Here is a 21,841-nt window from a genome sequence, read left to right on the forward strand (position 1 = left end):
TGACCGCCTTCCTTTCTTTTCTTTTCTTTTCTTTCTTTCTTTCTTTCTTTCTTTCTTTCTTTCTTTCTTTCTTTCTTTCTTTCTTTCTTTCTTTCTTCCTTCCTTTCTTTCCTTTCTTTCTTTCTTTCTTCTTTCTTTCTTTCTTTCTTTCTTCCTTCCTTCCTTCCTTCCTTCCTTCCTTCCTTCCTTCCTTTCTTTTCTTTGAGAGAGTCTCACTCTGTCACCTAGGCTAGAGTCAGTGGCGCATCTTGGCTCACTGCAACCTCTGCCTCCCAGGTTCAAGCAATTCTCCTGTCTCAGCCTCCCGAGTAGCTGGGACTACAGGCGAGCACTACCACGCCTGGCTAATTTTTGTATTTTTAGTATTTTATACTTAGTATATTTAGTAATATACTAAGTATTTAGTATTTTGTGTTTTTCTTTTCAAAAACAAAATACAAGGCCAGGCACGGTGGCACACACCTGTAATCCCAATTACTCGGGAGGCTGAGGCAGGAGAACTGCTTGAACCTGGGAGGTAGAGGCTGCAGTGAGCTGAGATCTCACCACTTCACTCCAGCCTGGGTGACAGAGTGAGACTCTGTCTCAAAAATAAAATAAAATAAAATAAAAACAAAATACATTTATCTATGTTATTGTCCAAAGCTGGCTCCCTAACACCCCACAACCTGTTGATAAGACAAAGCTGATTTATTGCCTATAGCAGGCAAAGCTTTGGCAGTATCTTACAGAGGGGAAGGTAAGGCCAGAACTTACTGAGAATTGGAAATTTGATTGAAGGCAGGTCTTTCAAAGTGAGAACTGGAATGAGATTGGGTAAGAATCACAACATAATAGTCCACAATAAACAGCATGGCCAGGATTTTGAGGTGAGGCATTCGAAGAATCTTAGAGCCCAAATTGAAGAATTGACAGGTCTTTGGGAAAATCCTGTAATGAACAATCAACATTTGCCTGGGTAGGAGATGCCTAGAAAAATAAAGACACGCTCATGAAGCAGAGGCGTAGCACAAAATCATCTTAATACAGACACTAAGGTGTAGCTGGGCTGTCTGTGTCCAGACTCAGTGTGAGGGAAGATGGTTTAAGTTCTCAATTTCTCCTTGTGGTCATTCTTCAGCCCAAGCTGAAGGAAAAGCCATCAGTATGTCAATCTAGATAGTCACCAGTATTTGAGGGGTCATCATTTCATATCAATTGTCTGTTAACAGTTGTTTCACATCCAGTTTCTAGTGGCAACTGTTTCAACCTGCATGTCAGATTTTCCAGTTCTACTTTTTTTTTTTTTTTGAGACAGAGTCTCTCTCTGTCACCCAGGCTGGAGTGCAGTGGCATGATCTCGGCTTAGTGCAATCTCCGCCTCCTGGGTTCCAGTGATTCTCATGCCTCAGCCTCCCAAGCAGATGGGACTACAGGCACTCACCACCATGCCCAGCTGTTTTTTGTTTTTGTTTTTGTTTTTGTTTGGTATTTTTAGTAGAGATGGGGTTTCACTATGTTGGCTAGGCTGGTCTCAAACTCTTGACCTCAAGGATCCACCCGCCTTTGCCTCCCAAAGTGCTGGGATTACAGGCATGAGCCAACGCGCCCAGCCAGATTTTCCAGTTCTCTTTAGTGGATAACCCTTGCTGGATGATTAGAATAATGGCAGCAGTGCAGCAGCATTTAAAACTCTGGAGATCCCACCTCTGAATGCTGGCACACAGACAAATACTAAGAGAAGGATTATCATCAGAGTTTGTATAATCTACTTCTCAGCTGGGAGCTAAGAGTGCTCCGACTAAACAAGAAAGTAGATCTCATCCCGAATCTGGAGTCCATGTAACCAAATATGAAGTTACTCATCAAATTACCCAATTTCTGATTTCTTTGTTTACTTCCTAGATCTTTTTAGTAATATTAAAGATTTCAGAGAGGTCTGCAGGAATGTAAGTACAGCATTCTTCCTCTAAAACAGCACACATTCCCTGCCTTGGGAGATCAATATCTTATCTAAGGCAGCTCTGTTCTGGACCACCACCCACCCAATCTCATAAACCTCTTGACAAAAGAGTTTTATGGCCTTACTGACATTGTCTAAATCATCTGCTATTCTCTCAACCACAGCATGCTACATTTACCCTACTATCCAGATCTCTTGTAAATTATGAAATGAAGGTTGGGTGCAGTGATTCACACCTGTAATCCCAGCATTTTGGGAGGCCAAGATGAGAAGATCACATGAGGCCAGGAGTTCAAGGCCAGCCTGGGCAACATTGCAAGACTCCATCGCTACAAAAAAATTTAAAAATTGGCCAGGCATGATGGCGCATACTTGTAGTCCTAGCTGTTCAAGAGGTGGAGGCAGGAGGACCACTTGAGGCCAGGAGTTCAAGAGCAGCCTGGGCAAATAATGAGACCCCTGTCTCTACAAAAAAAAAAAAAAAAAAAAAAAAAAAGAACTAGACATGCATGGTGGCACACACCTGTAGTTCTAACTACACAGGAGGCTGATATGAGAGGATCTCTTGAGCTCAGGAGTTTGAGGCTACAAAGAGTTATGATGGCCCCATTACACTTCACTCTAGATGATAGAGCAAGATCCTGTCTCAAAAATAAATAAATACATACACATATAAAGGCATGCATACATACATAAAGTATGAAAAGAAGTGTCTTGAGGGGAGAAGAAAGAAATCTAGAATATCCCTAGGGTACTTAGGATTTCAGTTCTCAAACCAGGGCCCAGTTTTTCTCCTTCTTCAATGAACTATCTACTGATCTCATTTTACTAGAGAACAAATTAATAGATGATATCATAGACAATTCTGAGAGTAGGTATTAGTTTACAAAGGTAAGAAGTTCCTGTCTTGTTTGTGAGTAAGTCAAGAGGCTTCTGTTCCTTATCCAGTATCCATCACCGGGGGCCATTCAGTCATCTGGTTTTGGCCAGAATACTCCTATGGGATTGTCAAATAATGCTGTAAACTGTTGGTACCATTCATCACGAATAGTTTGGTGTCAAGCAGGTAATTGTGTAGTTTTGAGATCACTAAGTAGATCTAAAGCAAACAGAAGAGGAAGAAGAAGAAGGAGGAGGAGGAGGAGGAGGGGGAGCGGGGGAGGAGGAAAGGAAGAAGGAAGAAAGAAGAAGGAAGAAGAAGGAGGAGGAGGAGAAGGAGGAGGAAAGAAGGGAAAAGGAAGAAAGTAGAAGGAAGAAGAAGGAGGAGGAAGGAGGAGGAAGGAAGAAGAAGAGGAGAAGGAGGAGGAAAAAACAAAACTGATGTCTTACTTGTAAGATCTTTGAAAGTAGACAGTCTCCAAAAATATACCACCTATTCCTCAATCCGCTTGTAATTCTGTCAGTGAAAGTCTGGTCACAAAGACTAGCTCTCACAAAAGGTCCCCAGGTAGTGTTTCATGGAGGCAGGGCCCTTCTAGGACATGACGAAGCTTTTGGATTTCTCCCCGCCTGACCTGTTGCAGAGTTGCCATCTAAAAAGTCATCCAGTGGTTGAGTCCAGTTACCCAGGAAACCAACTGATTTCTTAAAAGGAACTGGAACCAAATTCAACTGGGTGGCTCCTGAAGAAAAATGTGCCCTCTAGACAGTTCATGGGTTAACTGTAGCTGGGTACTAAACTCATACCAACGAGTGATTAAGGATGTAAACAGAAATATTAAAAAATAAGTCTTGTAAGTTACATAACTAAAGTAGCCTTAAGTCAGGGACAGGACAGGAGGTAGGTAAAAGAATAGGAAACAGAGGAATATCGATTATAGAATAGCAATCTGCAGACTTGGGCATAAGCTGTAGATCTTCGGCATAAGCTGTCTACATCTGAGGCTGTCTGCTTTGGGAGGTCTCCTAAGAATCTTTAGCTTGAGGTCACCAATAGGAATGGTTTTTCTAGTAATTTTAGGATGGTTTATGTCTTTTTTTTTTTTTTTTTTTTTTTTTGAGACAGAGTCTCGCTCTGTCGCCCAGGCTGGAGTGCAGTGGCCGGATCTCAGCTCACTGCAAGCTCCGCCTCCCGGGTTTACGCCATTCTCCTGCCTCAGCCTCCCGAGTAGCTGGGACTACAGGCGCCCGCCACCTCGCCTGGCTAGTTTTTTGTATTTTTTTAGTAGAGACGGGGTTTCACCGTGTTAGCCAGGATGGTCTCGATCTCCTGACCTCATGATCCGCCCGTCTCGGCCTCCCAAAGTGCTGGGATTACAGGCTTGAGCCACCGCGCCCGGCCGGTTTATGTCTCTTGAGTTGAAGGACCTGATCAACTCTTTAAGAGTTTCGCCAGCATGTTAGTCGTTACCTAACAGAGTCCTTCCAACTAGGGTTCTGAAATAGTTCTTTGTTGAAGACAAAAACTCTGGAGGGTTTAAGAAAGCATTGGAGGCAAAACAAATAGTATCTGTAGGTGACACAGACTTAAACCGGTTGAGGGTAACTTATTCCTGAAAACTTTCAAAAGTGAAACATTTCATAACAATGAAACTGACAGGAAAATTTGGATGCTTCCATAGCATGCAAAACAAACAATGAAGGCATTCTAAAAGCTTTGGGTAAAATGTCTATAATGATTAAGCATGTTTTAACAGATAATGTACACTATATCTAATTTATAAAGATGGATAACCATAATTTTTACAGAGAAAAAAATCTTGAAGTATAACATATAATTATCTAAAAACATAATGTACATGACATACCAAGAAAATATCAAACATATAAGAAAAATATATCAAGACTATATGAAGAATATCAAGTAAAAAGATTCAGTAAGTAAGTATGGAGTAGGTCCTAAACATCTACATTTTAATAAAAGTCCATAGATATGTCTGATGTGCATCTCCAATAAAAAAGCACTGGCCTGAAGGAGGCTAGATTCAAATTAAAGAGGAAACATTGTGTCCAAATAAACATTTTAAATGATAACTGAATTATGACTGATGATTCCACCGTTGTCTAACATCAGGCAGAGCACCACCAGGACTCTAACGAAAGGAAACAGACCATAGACAATGGAGGAATTAACAAATCTCTGAATATAGAACATATAGTTGCTGAAATGTTTGAACATTTTACCTACACAAGTTAACCTAGAGAAGGCTAAGCATCTCTTCTGATCTTACAAGCTTCTGGCAAAATCCTAACAACAATGTATCAAATCATCCTAATTGTTTCTGGCTCCTGTATTTTAAATAAGGTGAAAGAACAAGTCTTGTGGCCTTCTAGGGGCCCTCTGGGAAATCTCAAAGGTAGTCTAGGTAAAAAGGTATTCTGAAGGTTACTCAACTTCATTTGAGAGTCAATCTTAGAAACAAACAAAATTGTCTGGAGAATTGAACACAGGAATAACATTTGGCTACTCATTTGAAAGTGGCGATAAAACATTTAAAATATTTAAAAACAAGCATAGAAGGTAAGGTGATCACCTGCTAAGAACCTTAACTCTTTCATAAGTGAAGAAGCTTTATTATCTTAAATAAAATTTCCTTTCTGCAAACCTTCTGCTATTTCCTATTTCCATTCGGGTTTTGTCCTTCACAGATGTCTTTACTACTCTGGAACAACTAGGCATTTTACTTCAGGACAAAACTGTTCTTTTTTTCTTAACAAAAACACAGTTTGTTACTTTGCATACAAAGTTGTACCTCTCTATCAAGATTGATCGTAATAGAGTATCATTTAATTATAACTTTTAACCAAAGGATCTTCTGTTTCACAGAACAAACTGGGAGGATGGAAAATTGTCAACTGTCACACATTAGCATTTTAGATTAGCAAGGAACCTATGTAAGTCTAGAAACAGCATATTCAAGTAGAATTAAAAATGTAAGCTAGTCTTTTACTTAATGCTGAAAAACCAAAGAAGGCATAGCGGTTTTTATTAAATTAAACATAATAAAATAGTTCATTTGCCAAATTTTTACATAATTTCTAGGATTTTTAAAATTTATTTGTGTTCTTTGTTTTTTTTGTTTTTGCATTTGTTTAGAAACAGGGTCTTGCTCTATTACCCAGGCTAGAGTGCACTGGTGCCCTCACAGCTCACTTGGGCAATCCTGCTATCTCAGTCTCCCGAGTAGCTAGTACTACCAGCACTTACCACTATGCCTGGATAAATTTTTAGGTTTTTTGTACAGCCAGGATCTCACTATGTTGCCCGGGATGGTCCTGAATTCCTAAGTTCAAATTATTCTCCCTCTTCAGCCTCCCAAAGTGCTGGGATTATAGGCATGAGTCACCGCGCCCAGCCTAAGCACTTAATATCTTTTCAGCTAATTAAATGAGTTCTTTTATTTTGTTGTCATTGTTGTTGATGACTTTTTTAAAGAATATTTTTCCAGTCAGGCATGGTTGCTTACGTCTGTAATCTCAGCACTTTTGGAGGCCAAGGTGGGCGGATCACTTGAGGTCAGGAGTTTGAGACCAGCCTGGCCAACACAGTGAAACCCTGTATCTACTGAAAATACAAAAATTAGTCAGGCATGGTGGCACATGCCTGTAATCCCAGCTACTCGAGAGGCTGAGGCAGAAGATTCCCTTGAATTCGGGGAGCAGATGTTGCAGTGAGCCGAGAGCACGCCACTGCACTCCAGCCAAAGAGGAAAAATATTTTTCCTATCCTTCTACAGTTTGCAACTCCTTTATCTTCAGAAAAACTTACCCTTGAGTTTCCTCAGAGCATCTCATTCAGCAATCATTTCATTTTTAAAAAATAGACTTCATTTTTTACAGCAGTTTTAGGATTAGAGAAAAATTTTGCAGAAATTATGTAGAGTTTTGGCCGGGTGCAGTGGCTCGTGCCCGTAATTCCAGCACTTTGGGAGGACAAGGTGGGCGGATCACCTGAGGTCAGAAGTTGGAGACCAGCTTGGCCAACATGGTAAAACCCTGTCTGTACTAAAAATACAAAAATTAGCTGGGGATGGTGGTGTGTACCTATAATCCCAGCTACTCGGTGGCTGGGGCAAGAGAATCGCTTGAACCCTGGAGGCAGAGGATGCAGTGAGCCGAGATCGCACCACTGCACTCCAGCCTGGGCAACAGAGCCAGACTCTTGTCTTAAAAAAAAAAAAAAAAAAAAAAAAAAGCTCCGTGCAGTGGCACATGCCTATAGTTCCAGCTGCTTGGGAGGCTGAGGCAGGAGGATCACTTGAGCATGGGAGGCAGAGGCTGTAGTGTGCTGAGACTGTGCCACTGCACTCCAGCCTGGGTGACAGAACAAGACCCTGTCTCAAAAAAACAGAAATTAAAATTTTAAAAAATTACATAGAGTTTCCATGTACAACCTTCTTTCCTCCCCTCGCCCAATGTGTCTCCTAGCATGTCGTATTGGGTGTGCTGCATTTGTTAACAACTGATGGGCCAATACGGATACATTATTAACTAAAGCGCATATTTTACACTAGAGTTAACTCTTTGTACATTCCATAGATTTTGACAGATGCATAATAAATCACGTATCCATCATCACAGTATGATACAGAATAATATGCCCCCAAAATATCCTGTGGCCCACCTATTCAACCCTCTCTCCCTCCTGCTGAACCCTCGGCAACCACTGATCATTTTTTCCGCTGTCTCTAGAGTGTTCTCTTTCTCCAGAACGCTGTATAGTTACAATCATACAGCATATAACCTTTTCATATTGCCTTCTTTCACTTAGAAATATGCATTTCAGTTTCCCTCATGTCTCCTCATCGCTTGAAAGTTCATTTCATCACCGAGTAATAGTTCATTGTATTTATGACCACAGTTGGTTTATGCATTCACCTATTGAAGGACATCTTAGTTGCTTCCACATTTTGATAATTATGAATAAGGCGGCTGTAAATATTTGTGTGCAGGCTTTTGTTTTGGGACATAAATTCCAGCTCATTTGGGTTAACACCTAGGAGTGCAAATGCTGGATTTTATGGTCAATCTATGTCTGGTTTTGTAAGAAACTGCCATACTGTTTTCCAAAGTAGCTGTACCATTTTGCATCCTCACTAGCAATAAATGAGAGTTCCTGTTGTTCTACATTTTTTATAGCATTTTGTGTTGCCAATAAGCGTGTAATAGTATTTCATTGGCGTTTTAATTCACAGTTCCCTAATGACATACCATGTCGAGCATCTTTTCATATGCCTATTTACAATCTGTATACTTTCGTTGATGAGATGTCTGTTCAGATCTTTTCTCTATTTTTTAATTGTGTGTTTTCTTATTCTTGAATTTTAATGTGCATATTTTGGATACAAGTCCTTTGTCAGATACATGTTTTGCAAATATTTTCTCCTAGTTTGTGGCTTTTTAAAAAAATTCTCTTAACGGTGTCTTTTGCAGAGTGGAAGTTTTTAATTTTAATGAAGTAAAACATCAGTTTTTGTCTTTAGTGGATTATGCTTTTGGTATTGTATTTTATTCTTGGTTTTTGTTTTTGTTTTCATTTATGGTGTGGTATTTTAAAAGTCATTGCCAAATTGAAGGTCATTTCAATTTTCTCCTTTGTTATCTTTTACCGTTTTATAGCTTTGTGTTTTACATTTAGGTTTATGATCCATTTGGAGTTAATTTTTGTGAAAGGCATAAGGTCTGTATCTAGATTTTTGGTTTTGGCCTATGGGTGTCCAGTTGTTCCAGCACAATTTGTTGAAAAAACTATCCTTTCTCCATTGTATTTTCTTTGTTCCTTTGTCAAAGGTTGGCTCTGTTTGTGTGGGTCTATTTCTGAGCTCTCTATTCTGTCCCATTGATCTAATTCTCTTTCACCAGTATCACACTGTCTTAATCACTGTAATAGTGTTGATGTGTATGAAGTAGAGCTTTATAGTCTTGATGTGGATTGTGTTGGATATTCTGGGTCTTCTGCCTTTCCATACAAACTTTAGAATCAGGGCCAGGTGCAGTAACTCACACCTATAATCCCAGCACTTTGGGAGGCCAAACTGGGAGGATTGCTTGATCCCAGGGCATTGAGAACAACTCGGGCAATATAGAGACTGTTTCTCTATCAAAAAAAAAAAAAATATATATATATATATATAAAATTATCTGGTCATGGTTAGTGTGCACCTGTAGCCCCTGCTATTTGGAAAGCTGAAGTGGGAGGATTGCTTGAGACCAGGAGTTCGAGGTTCCAGTGAGCTATTTTCGTGCCATTGCACTCCAGCCTGAGCAACAGAATGAGACCCTGTGTCTAAACAAATAAACAAACACTTTAGAATCAGTTTATCAATATCCACAGAATAATTTCCTGGGATTTTGACTGATATCGCATTAACTCCGTAGAGAAAGCTGGGAAGAACTGACATTTTAATAATGTTGAGTCTTCTTATTCATGAATGTTCCATGTTCGTTCCATTGAACATTCATTTATTTAAGTTTTTGAGTTCTTTCGTCAGAATTTTGCAGTCTTCTTCATATAGCTCTTACGCATATTTTGTTACATTTATACATAAGTTTTGTTTGTTTGTTTGTTTTTGAGACAGAGTTCTGTCACCCATGCTGGAGTGCAGTGGCACAATCTTGGCTCACTGCAACCTCTGTCTCATGAGTTCAAGGGATCTTCCCACTTCAGCCTCTGACGTAGCTGGGAATACAGACTTGTGCCACCACACCCAGCTAATTTTTGCATTTTTAGTAGAGACGTGGTTTCACCATGTTGGCCAGGCTGATCTGGAACTCCGGACCTCAACTGATCCATCTGCCTTGGCCTCCCAAAGTGCTGGGATTACAGGCACGAACCACCGTGCCCTGCCAAGTATTTCACTTTTTTAGTTCTAATATAAATGGTGTTGTGGTTTTAATTTTAAATTTCAATTGTTCATTGCCGGCATATAGGAGCAATTGACTTTTGCATATTAACCTTGTATCCTGCACCCTTGTTACAAAATGGCTTATTGGTTCTAGGAGGTTCTTGTGGTTTGTTTTGTTTTGTTTTTGTCAATTCTTTGAGATTTTCTACATAGACAATTATGCTATCTGTGAACAAAGACGGTTTTACTTCTTTGTTCCCATTTAGTCTACTGTTAATATCCTTTTATTGTCTTACTGCATTATCTAGGACTTCCAACACAGTGCTGAACAGGTGACAGGAGACATCCTTGTCTTGTTCCCAGTCTTGGGGGAAAAGCATCTAGTTTCTCACCACTAAGTATGATGTTAGTTGTAGGGTTTTTGTAGCAATTCTTCATCAGGTTGAGGAATTATCCCCTCTACTTCTAGTTTGCTGATAATTTTTTAAATCATGAATGAGTGTCGTTTTTTTAAATGTTTTCTCTGCATCTATTGATATGATCCTGTGATTGTTTTTCATTAGCTGTTGATATGATGGATTACATCAATTGATTTTCTAATGTTGAGCCAGTCTTGCATGCCTGGACTAAATCCCACTTGACCTTGGTATACAACTCGTTTTATATGTTCTTGAATTCAATTTTCTATTTTATTAAGGATTTTTATATCTATGTTTATAAGAGATACAAGTCTGTTTTGTGTGACATTTTTGTCTGTTTTTTGTTCTAGAGTAATGCTGGTGTCGTAAAATGAGTTAGGAAGTGTTCCGTCTGCTTCTATTTTCTGGAAGAAATGTTAAAAAAAAATTGTACCATTTCTTTTTTAAACATTTGATAAAATCATCGGTGGAATCATCCAGGTCTGGTGTTTTCTACTTAAAAGGCTACTAATTGTCAAGACAATTTCTTTGATAAATATAGGCCTATTCAGATTACCTGTTTGGCTTTGTGTGAGTTTTGGTAGATTGTGTTTTTCCAGGAATTTGTCGAGTTCATCTGAGCCAGCAAATTTATAGGCATCAAGTTGTTCGCAATACTCCTTTGTTATCCTTTTTTTTTTTTTTTTTTTTGAGACAGAGTTTTGCTCTTGTTGCCCAGGCTGGAATACAATGGCATGATGTCAGCTCACTGCAACCTCCGCCTCCTGGGTTCATATTATTCTCCTGCCTCAGCCTCCCGAGTAGCTAGGATTACAGGCACCCGCCACCACGCCTGGCTAATTTTTTGTATTTTTAGTGGAGACAGGGCTTCACCATGTTGGCCAGGCTGGTCTCGAACTCCTGACCTCAGGTGATCCACCCTCCTTGGCCTCCCAAAGTGCTGGGATTACAGCATGAGCTACCATGCCCAGCCTCCTTTATTATCTTTTTAATGTCCTTGAGATAAATGGTGATGATCCCTCTTTTATTTCTGATATGAATAATTTAAGTCTCCAGCCTGGACAACGGAGCAAGACCCTGTATCAAAAATAAATTGATAAATAATGTATGTTTTCTCACCTTTGTTCTTGGTTGGCCTGGCTAGAGGGTCATCAATATTATCAGTCTTTTCAAAGAATCACTCTATGATTTCATGCTTCTCTCCATCATTTTCTTGTGTTCAATTTCATTGATTTCCGCTCTAATTTTTATTATTTCTTTTATTCTGCTTACTTTGGATATAATTTGCTCTTTTTTAGTTTTATACAGTAGAAGCTTGGCTTATTGATTTTAGATCTTTCTTCTTTTCCAATACATGCATTCAGTGCTACGAGTTTCTTTCTAAGCACTGCTTTTGCTGCATCCCATAAATTTTGATCAGTTGTGTTTTCATTTAAATGTAGTCCAAAACATTTTTTCATTCTTTTGAGGCTTCTCTGACCTATGTGTTATTCAGAAGTGTGCGGTTTTATCTCCAAATATTTTGGTATTTTCCAGTTATCTTTCTGTTATAGATTCCTAGTCTAATTCCGTTATGATCTGAGAGAGTATATTGTATGATATCTCTTCTCTTAAATTTGTTAAGGTGTGTTTTATGGTCCAGGATATGGTCTATTTTGGTGCATGTACCATATGAGCTTGAGAAGAATCTGTTGTCGTTGGCTGATATGTTCTATACATATTAATTTAATCCAATTGATTAACAGTGGTATTCAGTTCAACCATGTCCTTACTATTTTCTGCCTGCTGGCTCTGCCAATGGTTGATAGAAGAATATTAAAGTCTCCAACTAGAGTAGTGAATTGGTCTATTTTTCCTTGCAGTCTTTTTTGTTTGTTTGTTTGTTTTGTTTTGTTTTGTTTTTTGAGATGGAATCTCACTCTGTCACCCAGGCTGGAGTACCATGGTGCCATCTCTCCTCACTGCAACCTCGCCCTCCCGGGTTTAAGCCATTCTCCTGCCTCAGCCTCCAAAATAGCTGAAATTACAGGCATGCGCCATGATGCCCAGCTAATTTTTGTATTTTCAGTAGAGATGGGGTTTCACCATGTTGGCAAGGCTGGTCTTGAACACCTGACCTCAGGTGCTTCAGCCACCTTGGCCTCCCAAAGTGCTGGGATTACAGGCGTGAGCCACCGAGCCCAGTCTTTCTCCTTGCAGTTCTATTGTGTTTTTGCCACATGTATTTTGGTACTCTGTTGTTAGGTGCATACACTTTAAGTATTGTATATCTTCTTGGAGAATTGACCCTTTTGTAATGCTCGTTCTTTTTATTTTTTATTTTTTGGTCTTAAACTCCTGGGCTCAAGCGATCTGTCTGCCTCTGCTTCCCAAGGTGCTGGGATTACAGGCATGAACCACCACACCTGGTCTTGCCCTTCTTTATCTCTGATAATTTTACTTGCTGTGAAATCTGCTTTGTCTGAAATTAATACAATTACTCTAGCTTTTTTTTTTTTTTTTTTTTTTGATCAGGGTTAACACGGTTATCTTTCTCTGCCCTTTACTTTTAATCTATAAGTGTGTTTATATTTAAAGTGGGTTTCTTATAGACAACATATACTTGGGTCTTGGTTTTTGATCAATTCTCTGACAATCTCTTTCTTTAGTTGGTGTACTGGGATTATTTACACGTACAATGATTATTGATACAGTTGGGTTAATGTTTACCATATTTGTTGCTGTCTTCTCTTTGATGTCCTTGTTCTTTGCTCCTATTTTTATCTTCCACTCTTTTTATGCCTTTTGCGGTTTTGATTGAGCATTTAATATGATTCCAGTTTTTCTCCTTTGTAAGCATATTAATTTTGCTTCCTTTTTACTTTTTAAAAAGGGTTTGTTCTATAATTTGCATTTCTAACTAATTCAAGTCCACTTTTAAATAACACTATACCTCTTCATGGGTAGCGCAGGTACTTCATAAAAGGTTATTCCCAGTGTCTCCCTCCCGTCTCTTTGACATTGCTTTAATTCATTTAGCTTATCCATGAGCTGTGATTATCCAATATATTGTTGCTATTATTATCCTAAACAAACCCTTATCTTTTAGGTCAGTTATGAATTTAAAAAGAAGGATTTTATTTATTTGTTTGTTTATTTATTTATTTTTGAGACGGAGCCTTGCTGTGTCACCCAGGCTGGAGTGCAGTGGTGCGATCTCATCTCACTACAACCTCCACCTCCTAGGTTCAAGCAATTCTCCTGTCTCAGCCTCCCCAGTAGCTGGGATTACAGGCATGTGCCATCATGCCTGGCTAATTTTTGTATTTTTAGTAGAGATGGGGCTTCACCATCTTGGCCAGGCTGGTCTCGAACTCCTCGTGATCCACCCTCCTTGGCCTCCCAAAGTGCTGGGATTACAGGCGTGAACCACCAGGTCCAGCCTATTTTTTCTTTATTTATTCCTTCTTGAATGCTCTTCCTTTATGTAAATCCAAGTTTCTGACCTACGTCCTTCCCTCTGAAGAACCTCCTTTAACATTTTGAGGGGCTGGACAGGGTGGCTCATGCCTGTAATCCCAGCACTTTGGTAGGCTAAGGCAGGAGAATCTCTTGAGGCCAGGAGTTTGAGATCAGCCTGGGCAAGATAGTGATACCCCATCCCTAAAAAAAAATTGTTTTTTGATTAGCTGGGAGGCTGAGGCAGGAGGATCACTTGAACACAGCAGTTCAAGGTTATAGTGAGCTATGATGGCACCACTGCACTCCAGCCTAGGCAACAAGGTCCCTGTCTCTAAATGAAACAAGCAGGTCTACTGACAACAAATTATCTCCATTTTTGTTTGTCTGAGAAAGTCTATCTTCCTCACTTTTGAAGGATAATTTTGATGGATACAGAATTCTGTGCTTTTTTCTTTTTCCTTCAACACTTTAAATATATCACTCTACTCTCTTACTTGCACAGTTTCTGGAGAGAAATCTAGTGTAATTCTTATCTTTGTACCAATAGGTAAGGTGAGTTTTTTCCTCCAGCTTTTTTCAAGATTTTATCTTTGTCTTTGGTTTTCTGCAGTGTGAATACGATATGCCTTGGTGGAAATTTTTGGCATTTATCCTGCTTGATGTTCTCTGGGCTTTCTGGATGTGTAGTTTGGTGTTTGTCATTAATATTAGAAAAGTCTTAGCAATTATTAATTCAAATATTTATTCTCTTCCTTTCTCTCTTTGCTTTCTGGCATTCCCATTATGCATATGTTACTCCTTTTGAAATTGTCCCACAGTTTGGGGATATTTTGTTCCATCTCTGAAATTTCTTTTCTTTTTGCTTTCAGTTTGGGAAGTTTCTATTGACATATCCTCTGCCCACTGACTCTTTCCTTGACTGTGACCAGTCTACTAATGAGCCCATCAAAGGTGTTCTTTACTTCTATTACAGTGTTTTTGGTTTTTACCATTTCTTTTTTATTGTTTCTTAGAGTTTCAATCTCTTTGATTATATTACTCATCTGTTCTTGCATGTTGTCCATTTTTTCCATGAGATCTGTTAACATATTAATCAGTTATTTTTATTTTTGTTTTCTTCAGATGGAGTCTTGCTCTTGTCACCTAGGCTGGAGTGCAGTGGTGCAATCTCGGCTCACTGCAACCTCCACCTCCCGGGTTCAAGCAATTCTCCTTCCTTAGCCTTCCAAGTAGCTGGAATTACAGACGTGCACCACCATGCCCAGCTAATTTTTGTATTTTTAGTATAGGTGGGGTTTCACCATGTTGGCCAGGCTGGTCTCCAACTCCTGACCTCAGATGATCCACCCGCCTCAGCCTCCCAACGTGGGAAGATTGCAGGCATAAGCCACTGCACCCGGCCTAATCAGTTATTTAAAATTCCCACCAAATCTCTGTCATAGCTGAGTCTGGTTCTGATGCTTGCTCTGTCTCTTCAAATTATGTCTTTCGCCTTCTAGTATACCTTGTCATTTTTTTTGTTGAAACTGAGTGTGATGTGCTAGAAAAAAGGAACTTCAGTGAATATGCCATTAATGTGAAGTGTTATGTTTAACAGGATAGGAGTTAGGCTATGTTTACCGTTTGCTGTAGTTGTAGGTGTCAGATGATTCAATCTCCCCTAAAGCCCTTGCTACTGTTTTCTCTATTCATTTAGGGTTTCCCTCAAAACTCCTTCTTAAATAGAATCTGAGCCTTGCAGTTCTTTCTGTTATAAACCCCTGACATTATACAGGGGTCCTATTGATGTGGTGGTAAGGTATAGGGGGGAGAAAAAATGTTCTATAGTTCTATAATTATATCTCAGTCTTTTAGTGAGCCTGTGCCCCTGGCCTGTGACCTTCACAAATGCTTCTCAGCTTCCTTCCTCACCTCAGGTGAGACAGGAAAACCTGAAGGGACTAGAGGTGGGTACTTTTCTTTCCCCAGGTCAGTTATGCTCCGGTCAAACTCCAGTCAGCTAGGCTTACTTCGGCAAAACAGTTTCCCTTAAGGGCAGACCTTTGTTAAGATCAGAATGCTCTGGGCATATTTCAAACTTGTTGTTTTTCCTGCCAGAAGCATCAGGGAATTTTCCTTCAATCTCCACAGGCATGCGCCACCGCACGAAGCTAATTTTTTTTTTTTTTTTTTTTTTAAAGACAGAGTCTGGTTCTGTCACCCCAGCTGGAGTACAATGGCATGATCTCGGCTCACTACATCCTCCACCTCCCGGGTTCAAGCGATTCTCTTGCCTCAGTCACCCAAGTATCTGGGATTATAGGCGCGCACCACCATGCCCAGTAATTTTTGTATTTTTAGTAGAAATGGGGTTTTACCATGTTGGCCAGGCTGGTCTCCAACTCCTGACCTCACAGTGAAATTCAGTAGGGCTCCTGGAGGTAAAACTCATGAAAATGTGCCCCAACCAAGGCAGTCATTCTCACCCAGACCAGAGGCTTTCAAAATAGGTGGCCTTTGGACCTTGAGGGAGAAGAGATTTCTTTCCCTAGCCTTTGCAAGGTTTGTGGCTGAGGCCCCAATAACAAAAGACAGATTAACAAGAGAAAAGCATCCAATGTTATTTAATGTAAGTTTTAGGGGACACACGAGCCTTCAGAAATGAAGACCCAAATATACGGGAAAAACTGTATTTTTATGGACATTTGTGCAGAAGTATGATTGCAGGACAAAAGGGTATGATGTCACGGTTATCAACCAGGGGGAAGTAGCAAGGTCTGTTTGTTCAGATTCCTCTTGGCCTCTCTGTGTGACTTTCCTTTCCTTGGGTATACGGCAGGACACCTGTCACAGGAGGTGTTCAAGGGAGAAGGGAGGGAGAAGTCCAGAGAGTGACCTTCCTGCTGCTGCAGTTTTCTTAGTTTCCTTCGGCTTAAAATACTCAATATACCAAGTTGCCATTATTTTGGGGTGTCCTGTTCTGAGCCCCGCAGAGCTCACAAGCTCTCATAATCATCTTGGACGTTTGATTTCTCACGGCCAGGGACATTTTCCTGGGCCTGAGGCCGTTGGAACCAGAACTGTCCATTTCCTGCCCCTGCAGGTGACAGGCTGGGAAGGAGTTCCTCGAGCAAGCGGACTTTCAAAGCCGAGGGGACTCCCGGCAGGCGCGGAGCTCAGCGAAGCCAGAAGGAGCGCGCTGGGGGCAGCCCAAGCCCGGGGTCTCCCCGGAGGAAGCAAACAGGGCGCAGGAGACACGGAGAAGAGCTGGGGGAACAGGAGCGGAGCAAGGCAGAGAGGACCTGCCAGGGGAGGAGAAAGCGGGACGAGAGGGCTTCCTTCAAGGAGCAGACAGCAGCCCCAAAGAAGGAAAAGGAGATTCCGAGGAAGGAGAAGTTGAAGCGGCAGAAGAAACCCAGGTGTGTTGTGGCTCCGATTCTGCGCGCTCGCTCCGCGCGCTCCCGCTCCTTCGCGGCCCTTCTCCTTCCCCCATGAGGGGCTGATGTCCTCCTCCCTGGTGAAAGGCAGCCCGTGCCCTCGCTCTGGCTTCCGTGTCTCCCAGCCCTTACCACTGACCCGCTCTGCGGTGGCTTCTTTATCCCAGAACCGGGATGAAGGTCGCAGGTCCTCGCACGAGGAGTGCCCACGGGCTCTCCACTCCAGTGTCTCATGGCACACTGGTGAAGTGGGGCGCCGGTGGTGAGGTGACAGGGCAGCAGGGTGGGACAAGACCCCGCGTCCCCTGAATTTCAGCTGGTGACTTACCCCAGCTCTTGAAGAGGAAGAGCTGAGAGACATGAACAAAATTGGATTCAGGAACCATCCGAGGGCTTAAGCACACCTCTTTCCGGATTCCGGATCTGGGCCAGTTTCCTATTCCGGAAACGTGGCACTGTCTAGGAGACCTTCAAGGATGCTACCAGCTCTGAAATTCTGGAGCTTGGAGGTTTTGTTTTGCCTCCTTTGTTCCATTACCATTAGCACCAACTAGCACGTGTGGGTTAGTGGACAGGGCCAGCTTATGGCATCAGAAAGTGAAGATTTGGGGTTCATGTTTTTGCTATCAATTTTAGTAGCTGTCTCTCTCTTTGCCTCGCTTTTTCAATCATTGAGGATAATAGATGCCTTATTCGTTGCTCAGATTGTTTTAAGAATTCCTTGTGATAGGAGTAGGAAGGCTTTTGCAAGAGTTGGGAATATTAGGATTATGGTGAAGAGTTGACGTTCTTTCCCGGTGGTTTGTAGCAAATCCTCTTTGCCCACAGCCTCAGTTGGGTGCTCCACCTTCCTCTCCACCTTTACAGAGAGGCTCTTAAACAAGGCCACTGATTTTTTTCTGTTGCCATGCCAACCATCCTGGCTCGGTTAGAGCCTTTGTCTACTGTCTGGCTGCTCCCAGACATGAACTAAAGAGGTAAAGGGTGCATAGTGCCCTTGGCCATTTAAAAGTAACGTGAATGCCCCGTTGATGGGCCCTGGGTGTCCTGAACTTTAGAGGGAGCCTGTACCATCCCAATGGGCCACAGACTCATTCGTCATTTTCAGCTGAGGGCCATGCCAGGGCATTAGAGAGATGAAAACGTTCAGTTCCTGTTGCCTAGATACTGACAGTGTGGCACAGGAGATAAGACATAGGCACTGGTAATCCTAAGACAAGGCAGAAAGCAATATGCATGCAAGACGGGACTTGACGGAGCGCTGAATTCCTGGGGTGCTGGGCCATCAGGGTTCCTCCATGGAGAAGGTGAACATCTCAGTGAGGCTTTGAAGAACAGGTGGAATGTGAATAGCAATGACTGAATGCCCAACCCCCCAAACTGTGGGAACACCCTATACAGAGACTCAAAGGCAGCTATCATTGATTGGGTGTGCGTGAAGTATGGCAAAAAAAAAAAAACAAAAAACAAAAAACAAAAAAACAACTCGGTGTTCTAGGCTTTTCAACCTTTAAGGGCATCCCAAACTTCTGCTTTGCTCCCCAGGAGTTAATCAGAAGATAAAACACCCCGAAACTGCTGCAAACCTGTCTCTAAAACCTGCAGTAACCCAAGCCCACACCCTGATACTGCCATTTATGAAACACACTCAGGTTGCCCAGCCATAACCCTTCCTTAGTCCTTTTCTTTACCTACCCGATTGGGCGCTGTCTCGCTCGGCTGAGAGTCACTATTTTTATCACTAAAGGAGTCAGAATAGGCTGGAGGCTGTAAGGAGCACACACAGACACTTGGATTTTGGGACAATTGAGCACATAGTATTATCTGGGAGATGGGGAGGTCCCCAGCTGGAAATTCTCCACAGCCCTGCTGTCCAATATGACAGCCACTAGCCACATGTGGTTGCCGAGCACTTGAAATGTGGCCTGTGTGCCTGAGGAACCGCATTTCTCATTTAATTGTAACTCAATGTTAATACCACTGAGTTGACATAAGCGTTGGTGAATTTACTTAATTTGGGCAGATGTAGTTTTGAAACTGATTTGATTTGACTTTGAAGCCAAAACAGTTCTTCTACAAAAAGAAAAACTACTGTTGTCAATGCAGATACAAATATCAAAGGAAAATAATATTTTGCTACTTGATTCAGTTATTGGGAATCTTTTAAGTATGTCTAAAACAATTTGGGCAAATCTACTTTTTTCACCTATCAGCTTATGAAATATACAGATTAAATATATCTGATGAAAGTTTCACATCTGAATAGCCTTGCAGTGTGAGTACAAAATGAATACTGACCTTTGAAGACAGTATTTTTTAAATGACTGAAATATCTCTCATAATTTTCTATTGATTACAGGTTAAATTCCAGTTTTTAATATATTTGATAAAATAAACTATATTATTAAAATTGCTTTAATCCATTGCTTTTTACCACTTCAAGGTGCCTACTAGAAAAATTTACGTTACAGCAAGTGGCTTGTGTCCTATTTCTGTTGGGGCACACTGAGCTGCGCGTGGATGGGGACGAGGACACAGCCCTCTGGGGCCCTGGGCTACAGAATAGAATTTTGGCCTCTGCTGCCAGGCCATGGGAGTCACCGATGGCTTCTGAGCAGGGGGCAGGAGTGCCATCTTGCCTGTGGGCGCCTCCTCACTCCACAGCACCTGAGGACACCACCTCCTTTCCATCTCCCCTCTGCCTCTGCCCTGGCTCTGCCTCCAGATCATCCTCCTTGGCCTCCAGCGCCTCTGGTGGGGAGTCCCTGTCTGAGGAGGAACTGGCCCGGATCTTGGAGCAGGTGGAAGAAAAAAAGAAGCTCATTGCCACCATGCGGAGCAAGCCCTGGCCCATGGCGAAGAAGCTGACAGAGCTCAGGTGAGCAGGCTGCAGGCCAACCAGGGCCGCCCGATTCCACAGCTCCTTCTGATGGGAATGGGAGCCCCTCCCTCCACATTTCCCCAAAGGGGCTTGATGTGAAGGGGGATGCTCCAGCAAGGAGCACAGCACTCAGGGAGCCCCATGACAGTCAAGGCAGCCCTGCTGTTCGCCACCACCACAGGCCCTGGAGGGGGAGCCACGGAAGACTTAGAGGACTCCCGACCTGTGCCCATGCCTTCCCCTGCCTGGCTGCCCATTTTGTCCCATGCCGCCCTCATCTTGTGGCTTCTGTGCCTCCCTCACAGCCCAACACAGACATGCCTTCCTCCAGAAGCTTTCTAGACCCCCTCCTCCTCAAAAGCAGCTCTCTCTCATGTTCCTGGGGCACCCAGCATCTCTCCATGTGTACACACTGTCACTCGTGTGATTTGCACAGTGAGTGGGAGAGAGTCTGTCTGAGCCACTGTCACATCCCCATTGCCTGGCACAAGGTCAAGCTGGCCCTCATGCAGCATGAATATTACTCTGCGAATGGCAGCAGGCCTCCTGCCCATGCCACTCGACTCCTGTTTTCTACTCAGCCACTTCTTTGGTTTCCATGTAAAAGGCTGATGCACAGAGCATTTGATGATTCTGGGGTCTTTGCTGCAGTTTTGAAATAACAGTAGGCTGGGCGCAGTGGCTCACACCTGTAATCCCAGCACTTGGGAGGTCAAGGCGGGTGGATCACTTGAGGTCAGGAGTTTGAGACCAGCCTGGCCAACATGGTGAAACCCCATCTCTACTAAAAAGACAAAAATTAGCTGCGCGTGGTGGCAGGCACCTGTAGTCCCAGCTACTCGGGAGGCTGAGGCAGGAGAATCGCTTGAACCCAGGAGACAGAGGTTGCAGTGAGCCGAGATCATGCCACTGAACTCCAACCTGGGCAACAGAGGGAGACTCCGTCTCAAAAAAAAAAAAAAAGAAAAAAAAAGAAAAAAAAAGAAATAGCAGCAGCAGTCATATTACATACTTTTTGAGTGTCTGCTAAAAAGTTCCTATCCAATATGACCATCTTCCCCAAGGTCCCTCTGTTTTTTTGCCACAGCATTGGGGGTGACACTCCCCCCCGTTTCCTCTGTAGGAAGCTCATGCTCTCTGGCTCCTCTCATACCTGAGCTTCCTCATTCCTCAAGTCAAACTCCTCACCCTTTATTAAGCAGAGCAGTTTGACAGCCACATTTTTGGCACTATTTATCCCAAGAGGCACAGTAAAGATCTAGCTACACCAATACTGGGCAGACCTTGACAAGGAAAACAAAGCTTACCCCACGCAAATTATTACGTCACCTCCTATAAGGCTGCAAGAAAAAACACCTTCTGGTAATGCCTCCAGGCCTATGCTTTAGGCCAGTGCTGCTGAGCGCCAGAGCTTTCTGCAATGATGGAAATCAGTCTAAATCTGCACTGTGTAACACATAGCCTCTACCACATGTGGTTACTGAGTGCTTAAAACAGATTAGTGTAACTGAAAAACTGATTTTTTTGTTTTAGCTTTTATTTAAACTTAAATTTATGTATAGCATAGTGACTATAATAACAATGTATTGATACCTGAAAATTACTAAGAATAGATTATAAGTGTTCTCACCACATACAAGAAATAAGTATGGGAGGCAATGCATATGTTAATTAGCTTGATTTAGCAATTCATAATGTATACATATATCAAAATATCATGAACACCATAAATATACACGCTGGAGTCCAGTCCACCATGTTAGCTCACTGTAGCCTTGAATTTCTGGGCTCAAGTGATCCTCCTGCCACAACCTCTCCAGTAGCTGGGACTATGGGCATATGCCATCATACCTGGCTAATTTTTAAATTTTCTGTGGAGACAGGGTCTCGCTATGTTGCCCGGGCTGATCTCGAACTCCTGGACTCAAGTGATCCTCCAACCTCAGCTTCCTCAAGTA

The 21,841-nt window shown here is 42.1% G+C and overlaps 1 protein-coding gene across 1 annotated transcript in view; it reads left to right on the forward strand.

Annotated features, from left to right (window-relative positions):
• Nucleotides 1-21,841, forward strand: part of TMC2 (transmembrane channel-like 2) — a 110,430-nt gene that overhangs the window by 6,202 nt on the left and 82,387 nt on the right. The window contains exons 3-4 of the mRNA XM_011974575.1: nt 16,669-16,984; nt 19,728-19,880. Of these exons, the coding sequence (XP_011829965.1) occupies nt 16,669-16,984; nt 19,728-19,880 (469 nt within the window). The remainder of the gene's footprint in view (nt 1-16,668; nt 16,985-19,727; nt 19,881-21,841) is intronic.

Source organism: Mandrillus leucophaeus, unplaced genomic scaffold, assembly GCF_000951045.1.
Source record: "Mandrillus leucophaeus isolate KB7577 unplaced genomic scaffold, Mleu.le_1.0 Scaffold101, whole genome shotgun sequence".
In the NCBI taxonomy this organism is placed as follows: domain Eukaryota; kingdom Metazoa; phylum Chordata; class Mammalia; order Primates; family Cercopithecidae; genus Mandrillus; species Mandrillus leucophaeus.